The sequence below is a fragment of the Sceloporus occidentalis genome, unplaced genomic scaffold (assembly GCF_023333645.1).
Source record: "Sceloporus occidentalis isolate IW3139 unplaced genomic scaffold, rSceOcc1.0.p SCAF_100, whole genome shotgun sequence".
Taxonomy (NCBI): Eukaryota; Metazoa; Chordata; class Lepidosauria; order Squamata; family Phrynosomatidae; genus Sceloporus; species Sceloporus occidentalis.
In genome coordinates, this window is record NW_028317080.1 from 2,985,863 (window position 1) to 3,007,420 (window position 21,558).

Sequence of the window (21,558 nt, forward strand, 5' to 3'; positions counted from 1 at the left end):
AAACCAGATATCTCCCAACAACCCGTCCTCTGTCATCATTGACCATTCTACTCTGCTTATGCCCTTGCTCCAGTCCTCTATCTCTTTGCCCTTGGTCAATTATTCTCCCCTTTTTTTTTTTTGTTATCTTCCTTCGTAAAAAGGGGGCTTGCAGGCATTGTAAAGGACCCTCTAACCCTGGCTACACCCCTTTTATTGAATGAATGTGCTTAACATTTCTTACAAACTGAATGTTTTCACTTTACTCTTTATAACCGTACTGCATCTCTACCGGCAATGACATTCCAAAGGGAGGTAAAACAAAAATGGCCCAGATGGTCAATGCATTGCTGTATTTTCCATATAGCCATATAAACGGGCCGTGCCTCACAGAGACAGTGTCTCTTTAATCGCAATTCTGTAATGTAGCTATCGGGAGATTATCTCGCGGACGTATTTCTCTAATTCTGCTGTTACTTTTTGGAGGTGATGGGTTATTTTCCAGATTTCTAGCACTTTGATGTCATTAAATATATAGAAAGTTTCATATACATGAGTGGTTTGTTGTGTACCTTTCAATAGGCCTCGTTTCTTTTCTCCTATTTTCCCAAGCTTTGGCTTTTTGCCATCTCTTTCCACGTATACAGTGTAATAACCATTGGCCGGGATCCTCCATTCCCTTGCTTGACTCCCTTTTATTACTCTTCCTATTACTCCATTAACCCTTTCCCAGTCGATCTCTCATCACCAGTTTGTCGACACGCTTTACTCTGTTTAGAGTTTTAAATAATAATAAATGGTTTTTTACTGTACACTGTAGTAAAGTATGGCAACCAGAGGGTTAAGAGGCCAGAAAACCTAAGAATATTTGTACATCGCTGTTTTATTTCAGGTACGACATCTGAAGCTCGCCTTTGTCGTTTTGACCTTACAAGTGCATTTCCGTGGATTATCTAATTTCATTATAATTCGTAGCAGTGAAGGGGTTAGCCGGCACACGCAGTGTTAAACCAAACACTTTTCAGGCAACAGAAAGTTTCCATTCCCGCATCCTGAAAAAAAAAAGTCCTGTAAAGCAAAGAGCCGTCAAGTTCAGGCTTCCCGCTTCCCTCTGGCCTGGGATATGCTAAGAATATGTGACATCGAGAGGAAGAGGCAGTCGCATTTCAAAGACAGATAAGCCAAAGGGGGAAACGTTTGGTTTTTATAGAAGCGTTTCTCAGACATATTTGGAAGTACATTTATTTTGGAATGGTATTTAATTAGAATACAGATTTTAGAATTTTTCTTCAGAAACGTTGGGCTGGAAGTCAGATCTGATGAGATCCATGGTCAAACATGTTGGGTTTACCCACCAAACAGGGAGTGTATGTGCGCGCCATCTTCACTATGTGGGGCCAAAGGAATTCCTTGTTGGCTACATCAAGACCGCATCTCGTAGCTGCCACCAACTGATGATCAGCTCTGTCTCCTCACAGTTCCTCCCTAGACCAGGGTAAATCAGTGGAAATGATGTGTTTAAGGTGATGGCAGATGGAAGATAAAACCTCAGTTGTCTTAGACATGTAGAAATATAAATCCTCATATATTTTTATTTACCATTTTATTGTACAGCCATACTATATAAATAGGGATATGAGTGCTTTATTCCCCCCCCCCTATTTTTTCTATCGTATATCAACTATTTAGACTCAATTGACCAATTCACATAGGAAGGGCTACGAGTTACTCTTTTTAGTGGTGCACATTATGTTACTTTTGTTTGTAATAAGCCTCTAAAATAAAAGCGCTCCAAATGAGGCCAGGTGAGCCCGGTGAAGGGCGTTTCTGAGGCCAGTTTGAGAGTGCCTTGTGCTCTGGCAGATTAGGAGCTCCGTAAAAGAGGATCAGGTGTAAGTCTATAGAGTAGCAGAATCGAGCATCCTTTGTAAGCAGAGTATTGTGTAGCGATTGTGTGATGTGTTGTTAGAAACGCCATTCTATACCCTCTGCACGGAGAATGCGTTCCATGCAGGCTTCAGTGGGTGCTCAGCATCGCCCATCTCCTCTGGAGGTCATGCCCTCGCCTGATGTCTTGTTAATAAGCTGTCATCGCTGTTCTTATTCAAAATATTTGTTGATAAAGTCTTTGGTTTCACTTGGGAGCACAGCTTGATTATCTGTCTAGCTTAACCTCTTGGGTTCTGTAGTGTTTGGCCAGAAACATTTTACCGCATTCGCTTCTCTCCATCTTGCCTGCTGTCGTCTGTTATAAAACAGGGATGGTGTTACCTGCACAAGAAGGGTAAATTGCTAACGAGTTATAGGTCGTTGTCATGATCCCGAATTGGCTTTAAAGCTATTGTGACGGCTCTTGGTTGCATGTAAACATGTAATTATTCGACTAGTAGAGCCAGGGATTATCTGTTAGTTTGATCTGTGGAATAACTGGCCTTTAGTTAGTATTTAAAAAGTAAAGACATATAAACGAATCTAGACGTGTGTTGTGTGCGTGAGTTATATGGATGTAGATTAAATGGGATGTTATACATGCTATAAAATGAAAGAATCAAATGTTCTGTCAGCTCTCAGACAAGCTGCTTTATCTATTGAGTTTTCGTACAGTCATACACTACTATCATGTAATTATCATTTTCAAGATAACATAGTCAGGTCTGGCGCAGATTTTTTATTTTTTTTGCAGTTACTGCTCGCCTATTTCCCTAATGCGTTTCTGCCAAGGAGCTTTAGCATACGATTCTCCCTGACCCTATGCTGAAAGCCAACTTGGGCCCCCTATGGCTGCCGCTTAACAGCTGATGCTGTGCCTTGATGGGCCTTGATGCTGGCTTTAATCTCCCTGAAACCTCCCTATATTTCAGTTAAACCATACATTAAAACTCTTCCTCCTGGTTATCTACAAGCTGTCTATATATGGCTCCTAATGCTTACAAAAAGGATACAGTGCCCTATACAGTATTGGAGGCTAGCATTGACGCTCCTTTTGTTCCAGTAAACTTTCTGGACACTGCCATTGTTGTTGGTCATGTGATATATTTTGAGGGACTTAGCAAGTGTGGTCCTCGTAACAATGGATTTTTTTTTTTACTTTTTAGAAATCTGTGAAAAATATAGGAATTAAAACTTTTCTAAATCATTAGCCTTAAAATACACCAAGCCGTCAAAGTTCTTCGGTTGTCATATGCCCTTTCTAGCTTTCCATTAAGCTAAAGTTTGCTTAATTTGGTGAATTAAATGGTGGTTGTAAAATAGATCATGCTAATAGGTTGCGCTTGTTCTTCACCTCAACATAAAGATGTCCATGAGCAGTTTGTATGACGAGTGCTGAGTAGAGGAAGCCTTTGGCTTGGCTTACCACCTGGGTTGAACGCTACCAGCCTTCCAATGTTGCCGAGTAGTGATTGTATTAGGCAATTAAACAATTTGAGCTCCTTTAAGAGCAGAAAGCCATGTTTTTGGCATTGAATGATTAGCTCACAGATATATGTACAGCCTCTGTTGGGTATTTCCAGTATATCGACACATTGCTATAAAATATACATTATTTTCCCATAACTTGTTTTAAGCATATGGAGAATCTCCTGGCAAAAGCATTAAGAGAACAAAAAAAACAACTACTCTTGGAAAATTAAATGTTATCCCTGATTTTGACCTCTCAGTACCGAGTGAATACCTTACCATTTATTTTGACTTCCCTCTATTTTCCGGCACCTCTCCAAACTTGAAGCAATTTGTCATTATTTCCTTATAGGAGAGATAGCTAAGATAGCAGTAGACGAATACACAGAGAGTAGGTGTAGGCTCAAGAACAGTAAAGACTGAGCAAGAATAAGGCTGTGATTTAATACTCATGGCTCATGTAGATGGACCGGAAGGGCTTGAGGATATATAAACAAAGTATACATTAAGTCAGAGCCCCGTGCTATTTAGATATATACATAAAGATTATGTAGTATGATGTGAGTGGCCTGGGGTGACCCTAGATGGGCCCGAATTCCTTCATTGCCTCTTGCTTTCAGGGGTTCCACCTTTACCAAATAATATATTTTACAGTTCTGTACACTAAATAAACCTACGAGCGTGTTAACAGTTTACCATACGGAAAGGTATATGCCTATTCTCTGGTTTGGCATCATTACTCCCCCTGTTTAAGGTAATACTCCTCTGTTGTTGAGTTGCTGGTTTAAGAAGAAAGAAGAGAACTTTGTTGTGGGAAACGAATCGCACACCTCTGCTTCCATGAGGCCAAAATAAAGATCTATTAGTACATTTACAATATCAAGCAAAGCTCAGCCTGTGGGAGGTTTGTTAGTGGATTTAGTAATGCTAGTATCTGTGGTGTCGACTGTCCTTCCTTCAAAGTTGAAGTCTGTGACCTTGGACAACATCATTGTTCTGACATGGCCTGTGCGTCACCGCAGCTCTGGGTGGTGTTCTGCTAATAACTGACCTGCCAGCCTTCCAAACAGGGAGTGTCATCACCATGGAATGAATCACACCGATCCAGGTGTGTCTGCCGTGTGATCAATGCCACGGTGCCAGCTCGACGGCCGGGCTTAGAGGTTCTGTTCCACTGATTGTTTCTAATCGGTGATTACAGATGCATAGGAACAACATGTCTAAGAAAATGTTCTCCTCAAAGGTGTGAGTGTTAGATGTTTTCATAATGGAAACTATTTCTTGGATAGTCCACTAGATTTTATCATAAATGTCATCGACGTATGTGGATAGACCAATTTGGAGACTATAAAAACCAGACCTAATGGGAAAACCGTGTGGTTACGCGAGACTGGTGGCAATACCTGAATTCTGTTCTGTTTCACGTGTTTTTCGCTGCAGTAGGTATCACAACTCCGCAGCAGGAAAAAACCCGGAAAAAGCTGGTTTAATAACACTATTCTTTGCCGTAATATTGTGTTGTTCAGATGGAAGGAAGAAAAATACCTTGCGTTGTTTTTCTGTTTGTTTTTTTTTTTTTTTTGCTCAGGATAATAGATGCAGAGAAAGTTCATGGTTATGTAGTAAAGCGCGAGAGGAGTGCTTTGCTAGACTGGAGTCTTTGACCTTGGTTGGTATAAAAAAAAACAAAAAACGAAACATAAAAACAGAATTCAGAGGCAGCTGAGAGAGAGAGAAAAAAAAAAGTCGGACCCTGTTGGCCGATCCCGCTCAGATTAAAAAGGTTTTATCTCTTCCCAGCTCTTACTTTTTAATGTTATAATCACTAAATAACCATAATGCTGTTTACATATTAATATAAGCAATATGTTTGTATTAGGAAACCCATGTTATGTGTATAACAGGGAAAGTTGCATGATTATTATTTAACTCATAATTTTAAGATGCTGCTTGATCCTGATTGGTGCAGACAGGCTTTGTTAGCTTCGGCAAGGTAATGATGGGTAACATCAGGACAGGAGCTGAATTGGCTCATACTTTATTCTGCCACGTGCGGCCACACACCAACGCAACACAATTATTCTACCGGTAACCTGTGTGTATTTGGCTAAACAGCTGTGATGTCATGTAGAGCAGTTCCATGAGCCTCCCTTGCCATAGTTTTGCATCAACTTGCACAGTCGCTACCTTATCGATGTATCTGTTGAACACTTTACGTATATCCTGTTCCAACATTTGTAGTAAAAAGCCTACGGAAGAAATGCCAACTGTACTAGACGACACCTCGTGGCAGATTAGTTGGCTTGTTGGAGGACCTGTATGCTCTTCATGTTTTCATCTATGTGCCTGTCAGCCAGCTGGTGCAGTGGTTTGGGTCTTCTGTATCATTATGATCATTGTTCGAGCCGCCATACGAGTAATAACTTTATCTAAATGATCAGTGAATCTGTCCACTTGGCTATGAAGATGTTAATTTCCTTAGAGCAAATAACTGGTAATATAATACATATTGTTAAAAACCGTCTCTCCAGTGCAGAATATAAAAAGAATTGTGAGTAATAATGGAGACCTTTTTAAATATTTACAATGGTGCGCATTCGGAGGAGGAATGGAAAACTTTTCACGGAGTTCTCCTTTTTTCTGAAACAAAATGATCACAGGAGGAATTCTACAACCATATGCGATGGAAATGAGAAAGGTAAACAGCGGTGGTTATTGAGAAGTGCTGTGAGGCAGGGTACTTCATAGTCTGTTCTCCGCTAATGTTAAATATGAGACGTTTGAAGAAAAATAGAATTTCCCAGTTTAAACAAAAGGGCTTCAGCGCTCCTGGTCAAGTACAATGAACGGCTGAACGCTGCGGGATCGGTTACATAAAGCATTAAAATGCGCCCATCACGCACAGTAAATCGGCATGTGGAGAACAATGCACGATATGGTGGTCAGAATTTTGTTCTAGTAGTAGGCTGACTCAAATTCCAGAATGGTTTTAAACGTGTGCTGCTCCCTCTACTCTTCTGACATATATAAACACATTATTAAAAACATGATTTTTAGTCAAGATAAGCTGGGAACGCTTCATTGTCATGTGACAGAAAAGCATCTTTGAGTACATTTTAGGTGGACACATGCATTTTAATGCTTGCACACTGTAGGATGCGTTTTTTTATTTATTTCGGTTCCCGCCGATAGAAAGTGAAAATGAAATACGTCTTATTTTACTCCATTTGCACTCTGTGCTGCATAAAGGAAGTGTACACAGGAAGTATACTCAAGTACACATCCTGCACATGCTCTGTAACACTTCATTGAAGTCCGTCCTTCAGCTGAAGTTAGTGTGAGTAGCAGTTACATGTTACATGCATGCTAACATTAGTGTTCAGCTAAATTATATGATTGGCTGTTTTGCGCTCTTAAGCTGGGGTGCTACTTTAAATTATATTTCTAAACACCCAGCAGAATCTGTGGTGTTATTACAATGAAAGAGTACAAATGTAACAATATTATAAACTAATATGATGTACAGAAGGAGGAGACAACTCTTCACATGGAAGCTTACAATTTACCGTATTTGCTCGATTATAAGACGAGGTTTTTTCCAGAGCAAATGCTCTGAAAAATACCCCTCGTCTTCTAATCGGGGTCGTCTTCTAATCAGACCTCAAATAGAGGTCTGATTATGAGGCTAAGATCCAGATCCCCCGCGCCGCTGCAGGGGACCTGGATCCTCCTGCCCCCCCCACTTACCGGTGCTTCCTGCTGTATTGCCGGGGCAGCGGGTTGACGTCTACGCGATCCGCGTAGACAACGTCTGCTGCAGCCGGAAGGAGGTGTTTCTAGCAGCGGGGGTTGTCTGCGTCCGTCGCGGATACCTTCCCCGACTGTCAGAGATCAGAGTTCCCCGCACCGGTGACGGACGGACGCATACAAACCCCCGCTGCCAACTCCACCTCCTTCCGGCTGCAGCGGAAGGAGACGTCAACCCGCTGCCTCGGCAATACAGCAGGAAATTGGAAGCACCGGTAAGTGTGTGTGTGTGTGTGTGTGTGTGTTAAATGGGGGCATAGGGCATTTCTGGAATGCTTTATACCCCTATATGCCACTCTGGCACTTAGGGGGTTAAAAGGCATATTATGGGGCAGAGTGGCATATAGGGAGGTATAAGGCATTTCAGGAGGCAGAGTGGCGTTAAGGGGGCATTTAACAGAGCACTCTGCCTCCTGAAATGCCTTATACCTCCCTATATGCCACTCTGGCATTTAGGGGGTTAAAAGGCATATTATGGGGCAGAGTGGCATATAGGGGTATAAGGCATTTCTGGAGGCAGAGTGCTCTATACAATGCCTTTTAACTCCCTTAATGCCACTCTGCCTCCTGGAATGCCTTATACCTCCCTATCTGCCACTCTGCCCCATAATATGCATTTTAACCCCCTAAATGCCAGAATGGGATATAGGGGTATAAGGCATTTCTGAAGGCAGAGAGGCACATAGGGGGTCAAAAGGCATACCATGGGGCACAGTGGCATATAGAGGGTTAAAAGGCATATCATGGGACACAGTGCCATATTGGTGTGGCAAGCCTGGGGGCAGACGTGCGTAACTGGGGGACAGGTTGGAAAATACAAGGAAATAAAAACAAGAAAAATATTTTTCTCAATCATAGCCTTTATTTGAAAAAATAGTTTACATGAATTAACATTTACTGGTAAAACTTTTTTCCTTTAGGGTCGTCTTATATTCAGGCTTTTTCTGCTTTTCCTAAGTTAATATTCAGATTTTGGGGGGTTGTCTTATAATCAGGGTCACCTTATAATCGAGCAAATACGGTATTAGGAGGGTCAACATCATTGCAACGTTTTCTAACTGCAGTGAGCTTGCTGATGGGGAGAGATGAGCAGCGAGAGAAAGGGAAGAGTAGCAGACCAAAGTAATAAGGCAAGAGTCATGATAAAGTACTGAGCATCTAGAGCAGGGGTGGGCAATTAATTTTCCCATGGGGCCACATGAGAAATTGGAATGGTTTTAGAGGGCCAGACCTCTACAAACTACAAACTCCGAAGCCTTGTCCATTTTGTTAACTTATGTGCTGTTTAATAAAGTTATTCAAGCCTACGTCATTGGTAGAGGTGCTTGAATAAGTAAGGCCTGAATAACTATTAGCACAGCACAGAAGTGAACAAAATGAACAAGGCTTCGGAGTGCATACCGTATTTTTCGCTCTATAAGACGCACCTGCTGATAAGACGCACCTAGATTTTAGAGGAGAAAAAAAAGGAAAAAATATTTTGAGCTAAAAAATGGGCTAAAATATTTATTACAATAACTGAATAAGCTATGAACACAGTAAGACACACGCAGTAAGACACACACAGACACAGTAAGACACACACAGACACAGTAAGACACACACAGACACAGTGAGACACACACAGACACAGTGAGACACACACAGACACAGTGAGACACACACAGACACAGTAAGATACACACAGACACAGTGAGACACACACAGACACAGTAAGACACACACAGACACAGTAAGACACACAGACACAGTGAGACACACACAGACACAGTAAGACACACACAGACACAGTGAGACACACACAGACACAGTGAGACACACACAGACACAGTGAGACACACACAGACACAGTGAGACACACACAGACACAGTGAGATACACACACACACAGTAAGACACACACACACAAACACAGTAAGACACACACACACAGTAAGACCTCCCTCCCTAACCCCCCTTCTCAGTATCTCCCCTCTAACTCCCTAACCCCCCCTTCTCAGTATCTCCCCTCTAACTCCCTAACCCCCCCTTCTCAGGATCTCCCCCCCCGCCCCGCCCCGGTCACTTACCTTAAACTCCTGTGTTGGAAGCGTGAGGCGTTTGTCTCGGGTGCCGGCGCTTCACTGCTGATCGCCGGCGTCTGACGTCATATGCCGGCGCCCAGCGTAAAGCGCCGGCACCCGAGACAAACGCTTCCAACACAGGAGTTTAAGGTAAGTGACCGGGGCGGGGGGGGACACCGGACTCATTGGTGAGTCACCAGGACACTCTTTGCGGGCCGGTCCGAGCTATTCAGCGGGCCGGATGTGGCCCGCGGGCCGTGCTTTGCCCAGGTCTGATCTAGAGGAAACAAACTTAAGTATGTTTTGGTGGAGACAGGAATATATATCAGAAATTATCTTCTAACTCTACTAGCTTAAAGAATGTGGGCACCTATTTGAATGCAGTAAAATGTACTAGTGTCCGTGCAAAATGGGCTCCAGTGTGCATGGGTTGGCGTGCGCCTCTAAATCATACAATAATGGTGTTTTGCTCAGAAAGCTGGGGTGGAATATTCATTGTACATCAAAGATCCTTTTGACTTTGATCTTGTTTCTGAAAGACCCTCTGTTTTTCAGTCTGTTATTTTTCCATTACCCAACGCCCTATGAACGCCACTTGTGCTGGGTGTTAGTTTGTGGCAGGTTACAGGGAATTCTTTGCTTTTGCCCCAGAGTTTCCATTCACGGCTTCAGCCGCTGTAGCCTCCCACATAGTGATGCCCCTGCGTAGCGCTATTGCAGAGATGAGAGGTACCAATAACATCAACAAAATGAACATTGATTTGGAAAAACCCAGGACATTGGTACGGATGTAGAAGAGAGCTCTGCTCTTGCCATCTAAGTCCTCCCTAACTGAGTATTTTGAACAGTTTTTTTTTGAGTGCTCTCTAAAATACGTCTGTTACAGTAATCGCTGTTATTATTAGTATAGACTAGCAGGTACATCCCTCCGGCCTTCACCTTTTCTTTGGTTTTTCCCTTTTATTTCACTTTGTCCCGTGTGTGCTGCCTGGTCTGTAGGAGGCTACAGTAACATAGTCTTTAACCTTCTTGGTTAGGCCTGGCTTACTATATCGAGTGAAATCTCCGACCTTTGGAAGTTACACAAAATGCTCAAGACTAACAGATCTTCCTCGGCATGTAATTTATCCTAGGTAATTGTTTCACTGACCATCAAACAGCACTCACCGTGAGTTTCAGGGTCTCTCTAACTTCCCCTGGAGATACTGAGACATTACTCCAGCTTTATGACATTTAAAATACAATGCAGCCATTCTGAGCTCTTTGAAAAGAAGAACAATGCAGGAGAAAGGAGGAAAGGTCCTTAAAGGCGGGCAATTTGGCGACCTCTTTATGTGCCATTCTGGTGTCCTGCCAGGGGGTTCTTCACTTTCCCAACGTTCACGTTTTATAGTCCTAAATGCTTACCAAGCTCATGTAATGGTGTTTTAGGTTTATTGTAGCAGCTCTGTGCATATGTATTAATAATTCTGCTTTTCTTTGTCCCTGAGAATATCCAATTCATGTTCTTGACTGCTTGTCACTGTATTTCCTTGATTATTCCTCCTCCTCATGCAGCTGTGCCTCCACTTTGATGCAGGTTGATTGATTTAGACAGCGTTTATAAGAGAAATGAAGGTAACAGAGGTGTCTTCTGGAAAACATTTGGTTGTGCGTGTTATTTTGTTTTATTATTTGTTAATGTACTCGGGTATTCTGAATTAATATAACCCCTGATTATAATTTCTTAACCCCTGATTATAATTTCTTAACATCTGGCACATTTTCTCTTACTGACTTTTACGATATGTTCCATTGGCCGGGGCAATGCCTCTGACCATCTCCTGTCACAGAAAAGGCTGTTTCCTTTTTTTTTCTTATTTAAACCTATTCTGTTAGCAATCAGGTAAGTAAATGGACTGTGTCAGCGTATTGGATCACTCTTTTCATCTATTATCTTCCAATTACACTGAGTGCTTACTTTTCACAGAAATATTTCCCTTGGTTGCCTTTCATGTTAAATTTACAGTTACCAAGAAACAGGGCCTCGCAATACGCTGCAAATACGCAACTGCCAAATGTCCGTCTTTAGGAAGGACGGCTCAGCCTTTAGGCACCGAATATCCTGGTGTTTGTGCATGACTGAGTAGGTCATGTAAAGTCTTAATAAAAACAGATGGCCCTCTTTGGCCGCTTGTTATGTTGGGGAATATCTTTTGTGGCACGATGTTGTCGCTATAGTTATAGCTGTGTACGTTGAACGTGCCACTTTTCGCTTATTTCGTGCATTCCGTAAGCTGCTGATCCTTTGACTTCATTCTCTATTACTTTTACATTTGATTTGTTCTGTTTTGTCTCCTTTAATCTTTGATTTCATGATCCTTTTGTTCCTTTTCTCTTCGTTGTCGTCATTAGTTTTTTCTATTCACTCGTTTCACTTTGCTTTTATGTATGTCACTTTTACATTTCCTAATAGGCACCTATTCTACCCATTGATCTTTTTCAACTCCTATCCTACTTCCCCTCTAAATCGGATCTGTCGCTTTTCCCGACTCCTCCATCTGGCAGTTCTATAGTCTAAATTTTTTTTAATAGTGTTACCGGCTGAGGAGCATTTCTATGTTCCACGGGATCAGCCATCTTCCAGTTGGAATTTATCTCTCCCTTTCTGTTTCTCTCTTACCTACACGGGGAGATGGCCATCGCCAGATAACTCAAGACGATGATCTGTCTCTGGTTCTGCACACCACAAAAATCAAACTGCGCTGGTAATACTGTTTTATGATCACCCCTCATTGTTTTCTCAGCAGTCACCCCCCCCTCCTTTATTTTTCCCGAATGGTGGTGGTGGGCGATGTATATGTACCTCATGCTTTGAACACTGTTGCTATAGCACCTGTTCTATTGTCCTTGCTGCTTGAGTGATCCATAAACGGACAACTCTTTGCTCCCCGCCGTCTTCTCTATGGAACCTGGCTGAGTGTTCCTGCTTTTTATGCTGTCATATAAAGTGCCTTCACACATGGCAGGGTGGCTTCCATCCTCTGCTTCACTGAGCAGTCGCCATATCCTAGCATATCGCTGTCAGCTAACCTATGACTTTCTATAACTTGTTACATTCAAATTCTGTCTGTGCGATCGAGATCACTGTCGTTTAAGTGTGTGTATGTATATATATATATATATGTATGTATATATAATATATATATATATACACACGCGCACACACACACACACACACACCTATTGCTTTAATCCGCATCCAACGGGACCCCCACATACTCAAAATCTATCTCCAACAAAGCATAGAAATTATTGAGTCCCTTCAATTGGAATAAATACAAAGATAAAGTACAAGGTTCCTCTTGCCCATTATATGCATACAATGGCTAGTGTGTAACTCTAGAGGCATCATATGTGTGCCGTGTGACCACATCTTTTTCCAGGACCCACCTCAAGATTCTAAGCTTAGTGTATCAGTTTGTTTTAGTCTGTCGATTCTCGTCCTGTCATTCCCCTTGAATATATGTATTGTAAGAAGCCATGTGAAAATTGTTGGCACTATATAAATAATATATACTAATTTTTATATATATATATATATATATATATATATATATATATATATATATACACTAAGTTGTATATGGGACGTATCACAGAAGGAAATCAGTTACTTGGTTATATATGCCACATAATGCAGGGGGCAGCAACACCTGAACTGTATATTTGCCCCCCCCCAAAAAAAACAACAAATAAAACCAGGCAATTGAGGACAAAATATCATGATCTAATAGTAAAGTAAAGAGCTCATAGGCCTAAATGTTAGGTAAGGAGGTGCATGCAGTGGGTGAATGTAAGCATGCATGAAATAGGCTTTAAGACCTATCCTGAACTTAAGACAAGGCAATGTACGCTTTGACGTTTTTACAGCGTGGGCAGAGTAGATGGGCTGACTGGTTCTTATCTATATGAAAGCGTACGCTCTGTGAAGCCAAATGCTACATATAGAATAATCGGCAGGAAAGTTCTGTTGGTTGCTTATAAAAAGACGGCATCAGATGAATCTCGACATCCGCTGTAGGTCGATGCAGTTCCGGACTCGCTACCTTGAATGTTTTGTGTATATTGATTAAAAATAGGAGGTTCGGTAGTTCATACTTGCTAGAATGTTATTTTAGTGACCTTTTTTTCAAATTTCTATGGAAACAGTGTCCACATCAGTGGTCTCTTTTATTATTATTTTTTTATTTTAGGTTTTTCTTACAAATGGAAACGGAGCTATCAGTACTACTGGCATAGTTGCCTTTCAGAGGGTAGTAATGGATACATTTTTACTTTTTATTTGGTTGTATTGCACACATCGACAGATGTTAGAATGCTCTTCATAGCTGCGAGTTATGTTACAGAATAGCTGCAAATTAGATTTCTTTCACCTAAATATTGGTGGAACCTGCACTCTACCTTTCACTTTTTACACGGATGTGCCATTTTATTTATTTATTTATTTATTTATTTTTTTACCTTCCACATAGCCTTGGGCAAGCAGCGTAGTAGAACAGTTTCAAGAAATGCCCTTCGATATAATTGAAATTCAGATCTCTGGAATTCTGCTTGAGGTACCTCACGGTACAATAAATCGTATATATATACCGCGGTATTCAAGCATCGCTAACTCAAAAGGGGGTGATGCTTTTCCCAACAAGTCCTCAAGGCCCACCAACGGTCCTGGTTTTTCAATCTCCCCGTTGGAATGGTATTTGGTGGTTACTGGATTCTGCCCCGGACGAGGACTCACACTCCAGGGAGTTGTGGTTTACCAGCCTTTGTCGAATTATTCCTGTGCTTACAGCATAAGCCATCGAGTATTTGTGAGGAGTCTGAATGGAAAGAGGCATAATTCAAACCCACTGCCATCCCGCTGACACAGTGCCACAAAATTGTAATCCCTTTAGTTACAAATTGAGTATTGTAATGGAACTTTCCGTAGGACGGAATGGGTAGTGAGACGTAAGGACGTTGCAGAGTTCACCTTTTGAAGAAGAAGAATGGCACACTTGTAGCATGTGTGATCAGGGACTCTGGGTTTGTGGGGTTCTGTGTGTGCTTTGTAAATCTGGGTATATTTCGAAGCCCTTCTTTGGATGCTGTCTACATCAACATGCCATTTAGGCAAACTGGTGCTTCACGTTTGCAGCACATCATGGCGAACGCTGCTTTTTACTCCAGCCCCTTTATGCCGCTCTGCATTTGCTGTCGTGTGTTTCTTCTTATAATACACCCATAAATATGTAGCATTCTGTGCCCACGTCGTTTGCTGTATTATGTAATAAGAGCCGGGGATTCTCTTTCACAGGCACCAAATGGGAACACAGCGTTATTCTTGCCGTCATAAAAGACCCCACTTGAACTACGTACTGAGAGCACCCACCTGCTCCAGCGAAGCATACATCTGCCGTCAACACATTTTCCATAGGTTCTCTTTTGTTAGCTATCCTTTGCCTTTTAAAGGGGAAATCTCGTGGAAATATATTTGAGAATAAAGTATGGTGCTACATAGAGTAATTTAGGCTGGAAAAACTGTTTTTTATCTAAACATGTTCCATTAAACGCCCTTCTCTGTAGACACGGGGGTTGCCATTGTTACTTGTGATGGTCTGGGTGACCTGCACACTCAATGAGCGGCTAATTCTTGACGGCAATCCTATCAAGTCTGTTCCTACACTCACTTTCAATAACCATAATGCCTGGATAAGCGGTTAGGATTGGGCTAAGGTAACAGAGCTAGATCATGACAACAACATATATTAAAAGAAAATAGAATGGCTTACTAAAAAAAAAAAAGCACTATTTTTTTATATTTTGACTCTGATATTAATAATGAATAATAAAAAGTGGGGTATCCAGTTCCGTTAGTTGCACGTCTGCACTATTGAGGGTGGATTCCATCATTTTGAACAGTTAAATTATTTCCCCTTTGCCAAGTCCCATTTTATATACATTTCTATCTGTAGGTTTTAGAAAAACTTAGTAGTAGCATTAAATTGATTATGTAGAGGTGTTTTTCACGTTGACGATTTCATCTGATCAGATTTGGTCTAGTATTCCTCTTTCTAAAGACTGGGGCTAACTCTCTGCATAAATCCTGTGGTAATGATGATGGTGGCCCCTGGTTTTAGGTGAAAAAAAAAATGTTTGACCCCCATGGAGTATCGGAGAGGAAGAAAAGTGTCTTCATAAAGTAGAGTTTGCATGTTTAGCACAGGGATTTATTGTCATACTGGAGAGAATGGGTTAATTGCTAATGATTGTCCCCCTTTGTTTTGTTTGCATCACCGGTATTCTGTACCCGCGACCGTGTAATAAATTATGCACATTGTAAACGCTTCCTCACATCCGTTCTCTGAAGAGGTGATTACCCCCAAACATACCTTGCTGTTGTAACCATGGTAACGTACGCACGATGCCACTCGGCTGTCATGGAGACCCTTTTTTGTCCAAATGATGCAGCTCAAGGGGCTATTAATTGCAAGAGAAGCCCTTGAAAGGGCAGACAGCCGCATTACCCCTATGGCTTAAATAAACGAGAATATGCTTTGTGTAAATGTTAAAATAAAACTCCTAGAGATTACAAGCCATGACTCGATGGCAGTCTCAGGTGCCACAGTGTAGGCACACAGCCCATTATCTGCAGTAACAGCAAATACAGGTTTTACGATGGGTACACAGGGTACACTTTTAGCTATTATGTTACTGCATATGAATTAGATCATAAGAGGCCTAATGTTTCCATGGGATTGACCCTCTCATTCAGCGGATGAGTTATTGCAGAGATAATCCACAGGACTTCACTGCGGTGGGTTTCTTGCTGCAATTAGCAGGATATTAGTTTGTAACTGAAGGCTTTATATTAATATATATTATCTCAGGCCAATGGCGGAGCGAAGTAAGCTTCAGCAATGATGTCGTTTACATAAAACATCAATATATATTATGTTTTGGTCCGTAAAGCTACTTGCTTTACATCAATTGTGTGCATTTTATAAATTGCACAAAAAGATGTATGCATCTACGTCCTTGCTTACCTTCACAGAAAGAAGTCTCTGCTACAATATAAAACAAACAAAAGATAAAAGGTTTTTGCGTAAAGGTGTCTTTCTTTTGTTTATTGACACATTCACCAAATACTAAAAGGTGCAAAATCACACCGTAAAATGTGCAATGCATTACGCATAAATATTGTTAAAGATTAAATTAAGCACCGCATCATATATACATGAAACGTCTGTTTTTTGGCACTTAATGTGCGTTTGTACAAAAGCTTTACGCATTATGATACTTTTTGTCATCGTGTGTATATGTATTTGGACACCTGACCATCACACCTATATGAGCTTGCAGACATCCTATTCCAATACTATTAATGTTAATATGTAGTTAGTCCCCCTTTGCAGCTATAACAGCTTCTGGGGAGGATTTCCACAAGATTTTGGGGCGTTCCTGTGGGAATTTTTGCCCAATCATCCAGTAGAGCATTTGTGAGGTCAGGCACAATGCTGGATGAGGAGGTCTGGCTCCCAATCTCTGTTCCAGTTCATCCCAAGGGTCTTCGATGGGGTTGAGGTCAGGGCTCTGCAGTCTGGTCAAGTTCTTCCACACCAAATCCATCCAACCATGTCTTTATGAACCTTGCTTTGTGTGCTGGGCCAGAGCCTTCCCCAAACTAGTGCCAGAAGGTTTGAAACGTTTAATGTAGCATCTCTTGTGTGCATTCCCAGGGATCAGTCACCTGCATATATCAAACACAGGAGTAGTTAAAGCAGCCTCAATTAGTATCTGACTGAGGCTGCCAACAGCATTCTGCACTGTTAAATTTTAGTATTTAAAAAGACAAATGATTTGTCGGCGCAGCGTATGTATGCAGATAAATTCACAGGAGAGCCGAGGAAGTAAAAATATTAATCTTGAACAAACACAACAAAAACCAATAAAATCAATTCAGCTTGATTTTCTCCTGCTTAGTAGGAAGGATGTCCACAGTGAATACAATGGTGATTTAGTCGGGTTTTGTATCAATACTCATAACTTAAGGCACCTTTCTATATTGTGAGTAGTTGAGTTGATACTTTGATTTGATACAATTATTATATTGTTTGGTTTTTCTTTTAAATGTGAAACGAGTTGGTCTGTACCAGGTAATATAATTTTTGTGATACTTTTTATTGCATTTTCAAGTTTCCCCCTACATGAACGTGCAGCTTTTCTGAATTTTGCCAACATCATTGTAATTTTTATCTGCAGACACCCTTTAATTTTACTTATGTATTCCTATTATCTGCTCTCACTTGTTAGAAAAGACCTTATACTTACATATTTTAACCTCTATATCCATGTTGTTTACAGTTCCCAGAGTGCGGATTCTACGGGATGTACGACAAGATCCTCTTGTTCCGACATGACCCTAACTCCGAGAACATCCTGCAGCTGGTAAAGTCCGAGTCTGACATTCAAGAAGGAGATCTTATTGAAGTGGTGCTTTCAGGTACATCCCCATGATAACCATGATTTTTATTTTTAAAGCATTTAAGAAAACTTTTTTTTATTTTGTTTTGCTCCAATGAACCTTTATCTGCTGGCCTGTGGGGGACCATTATAGGCCACACTATTAGGTATACCTGTTCAATTGCTTGTTAACACAAATGGCTAATCAGCCAATCACATGGCAGCAACTCAATGCATTTAGGCATGTAGATATGGTCAAGACAACTTGCTGAAGTTCAAACCAAGCATCAGAATGGGGAAAAAAATCGGATTTAAGTGACTTTGAACGTGGCATGGTTGTTGGTGCCAGACAGGCTGGTCTGAGTATTTCAGAAACTGCTCATCTACTGGGATTTTCACGCACAACCATCTCTAGGGTTTACAGAGAACAGTCCGAAAAAGAGAAAATAGCCAGTGAGCAGCAGTTGTGTGGATGAAAATGCCTTGTTGTATTTGTGTGTGTAAATGTGTGTGTGTGTGTGTATGTATGTGTATATGTATGTATATATATGTATGTATATATATGTATGTATGTATATATATATATATACATATATATATATATATATATATATATATATATATATATATATATATATATATTTCAGATTATTGTTACTTTGCTATTAGCCATGTTTATACAATGTGTATGTATGTTCAGACATTTGAATTGTTGGCACGGGTCCTTTTTAGGTAAAACTGTTTTGGGCAATTAGTGGTTCCATCATGATATTGATCCTTTTCCATTCAGATAGTGTTACATTATTTCTGGGAGAGATGGTAACATGCACACACGCTGTGTGATAATTTTCTTTTTTAATTCACAGTGCATTGTTACTCAAGGGTCTGATTGTCCTGGATGCTAGCTTATTTTTGAATTGCGAAATAGTAGTCAGCTTGTGGCTGGACTCTTGGAATAGAATGGAAATATGTCTAAGACTTTGGAGTTATTCATAAAAATAAGATTCTGGATCAATGGTAGTGATGGACTTATAACCATAGCAACTGCTGGAATAGTCCCCCTCATGAGTGTTCCATTGTTTGCTATGGTGATGGCTGTACAACCTTTGCAGTAGGGTCATATATATATATGTATGTATATGCGAGAAAATGAGCTTTGTTTACAGAATGGTAGTGTGCTTGTGGCCCTTTTATTGTGTATTACCCTGTTTGTGTGGAATAAGCAGGGCAGCTAATAGGTTCATGTTTTTAATCTCTCCGTGCGCAGAGGGAGGGTGTGCATGGCTGCAACACTTTAAGCGTGTGCGTAATATGTATCGTGAATGGGCTTGCAGCTCTAGTTACATAAACAGGCTGAAAATGCAGCTTGATTATTCAAAGAGAAATGGGGTCACAGCATAATATACAGAATTAACAATGTTTTCACTAAGCGTTGCTTAGATGTTTCTGTTTGTACTGCAGCACTAAGAATAAATGATGGTTTTTAAGAACTATAAATTAATTCTGGTTTCATCCTGATAGTTTATAGGTTCAGATACTATAACATTACGTCAACAATATATTCCACCAAAGTGAACAAAGGCGTTGGATGGGGTTGAGGTCAGCGCTCTGTGCAGCCAGTCAAGTTCTTCCACACCAAACTCATCCAACCATGTCTTTATGGAGCTTGCTTTAGGCGCTGGGGCACAAAGACGCTGGAATAGAAAATAACTTTCCCCATACGGTTCCCGCATAGATAGAAGCAGAGCATTGTCCTAGAAGAGCGAAAGCCGTTATAGTTGCAAAGTGGGGACCAAATACATATTAATGTCTTTGTATTTAGAATGCAATGTCATAAAAGTCCCTGTAGGTTTAATGATCAGCTGTCCCAATACTTTTGTCCATATAGTGTAGAGGGAGAAGTCCCTTTCTCATGGGCTTGACCATCCGTTTCTTTGCTGACATGTTAACCATTTTGCCCCACACGAAGTAGCCACCAGGGAAACAAGAGCTCAGGTTCTCAATGAAAAGCTTCACCTTTAGGCATTAAATGGAAGGAACAAAAAGTAATCTGGCTTGGCTGTGTTAAATTGTATCTTGTTAAGAATGCAGTATTCTAGTGACTGTTCTTTGGTCTTCAAGTCATGGGTTAATTTCTTCCTAGAGGTAGTTGTCTAATTCTCTGCATAGTTTTGTATCCAACAGACTTAAGTCACTACTGTGTGCAACTTAATATGACAGATTAAGACGACCGCTTCCAAACTGCACTGGCCTCGAACTGTGGGTTACTGCAGGCTACCCGTACCTGGCTTTGAGTCCACTTACCAGGAACTATCTGTTTCCACGCTAAAGTAACCAGAATCGGTACTTCAATAATATATCCTTTAATCTCCTAAATGACAGCATTCCTTATTACACAGCAGAGTATAAATTATGAACACACCCTCACCTCCTTCATCTTAAACTAGGCAGAAGATTAGGGCACGTTAAAGGAACTCTCTAGCCATCACATGTACATAAATGTATATGATAGCTGAGAGTTGCCTTTACATGTACATGGTGCCCCCTCCGCCAAATGCACGGAGGATTCTGCAGAATTACCCCACACGCGTTTGCCTTTTTGCCTGCCCTCAGCTATTTTCAGGAGATCTGCATCTCCTGGCTCCCGATATACTTACCACCAGTCAACTCCAGAACCAGCTCGGTGAATGTTGTGGAGACGCGCATGGAAAGCAAGTAGCCGATCAGTGGTGAGAACATTTGGACTATCGAGGAGGGCAGCTGCAGCTTCTGCTTAATGCTTTTTATGAATGCATATTAAAGAGCCCACAAAGTGCTCTAATATGCATTTTGTTTCTTTGTTGATACTGTTAGGGACATACAATATGTTGTTTAGCTAAGGAATGCTCATTGGTTTTAATGTAGTGTGCTCCTTCTAGCCAATCAAAATGTTGAGGATACCGTGTGTTGTGTCTACTGTTTTATTAAAATTCTATACAAACCAATAATGCTTGTCTCATCAAGAACAGTAGAGTTTGCCTCCTCTGCGCAATAGGAGTGTGTGTCCGTGTGTCCATGTCCGTGTCCTAAAAGGGCTTTTATTGGGACTGCATCCTGGGTAACACCATTGCATAATGTCAAGTTCCTTATACCCCATAGGGTCTTCTTGTTGAGTCCCAGGGAGGGTCAATATATTGTGGTGTTATGTGTCTCTACACTGGAATGCATGGACATCATTATTATAATTATTATCTTTATTTTATATAGCACCAATAATTTAGCGCTTCTTCCAGTCCATAAATTCAGGCTATATAACAAGCCTAGAACTGACAGACTAAGACAAATCTTTTTCTATTTAAAGCTAAAGAACCCACCAGATTGTAATTATTGTGTTGGTGGTAAAGTTCATACCTACAACCAATAAAACAGAAGAATTTCCCTGCCAAGGGCACGTTCTCCTCCGCGTTGTAATGACCCGTTTCTATGGAACCTGCAACGTAATGCATTTTTTTGTCCTGCCTCTATTATAATACACGTATATGGGACAAGTGTCATGCAACCCCCCCCCCCCGTAGTGTCTCTGAAGTGATAACTTATTGATTTTGTCCATATAAAAGTCTGAATCTTCTGTACAGCAAGGCATCAACACAACGCTTTCCATACGCTGTCATTTTTTTTTTGTAGTACAGCAGCTTTAACAATTGTGTTTATTGTTCTACTTGTTTATAATCATATATGATATATTTTGAGAAACAAGAAGCAAGTTAGTAAACTAATACTGTATGTTTCTCGCTGGTATTAGAAACATGTTTAATTAAGATATATTGCCCTTTGCATCATTTGGCGGTAT

General features: G+C 40.9%; 1 protein-coding gene across 2 annotated transcripts in view; it reads left to right on the forward strand.

The window, feature by feature from the left end:
- LOC149284069 (serine/threonine-protein kinase D1-like) overlaps positions 1-21,558 on the forward strand; it is a 49,849-nt gene that overhangs the window by 13,202 nt on the left and 15,089 nt on the right. For both annotated transcript variants that reach the window (XM_089497179.1, XM_089497180.1), the window contains exon 2: positions 17,631-17,769. In XM_089497179.1, the coding sequence (XP_089353305.1) occupies positions 17,631-17,769 (139 nt within the window). The remainder of the gene's footprint in view (positions 1-17,630; positions 17,770-21,558) is intronic.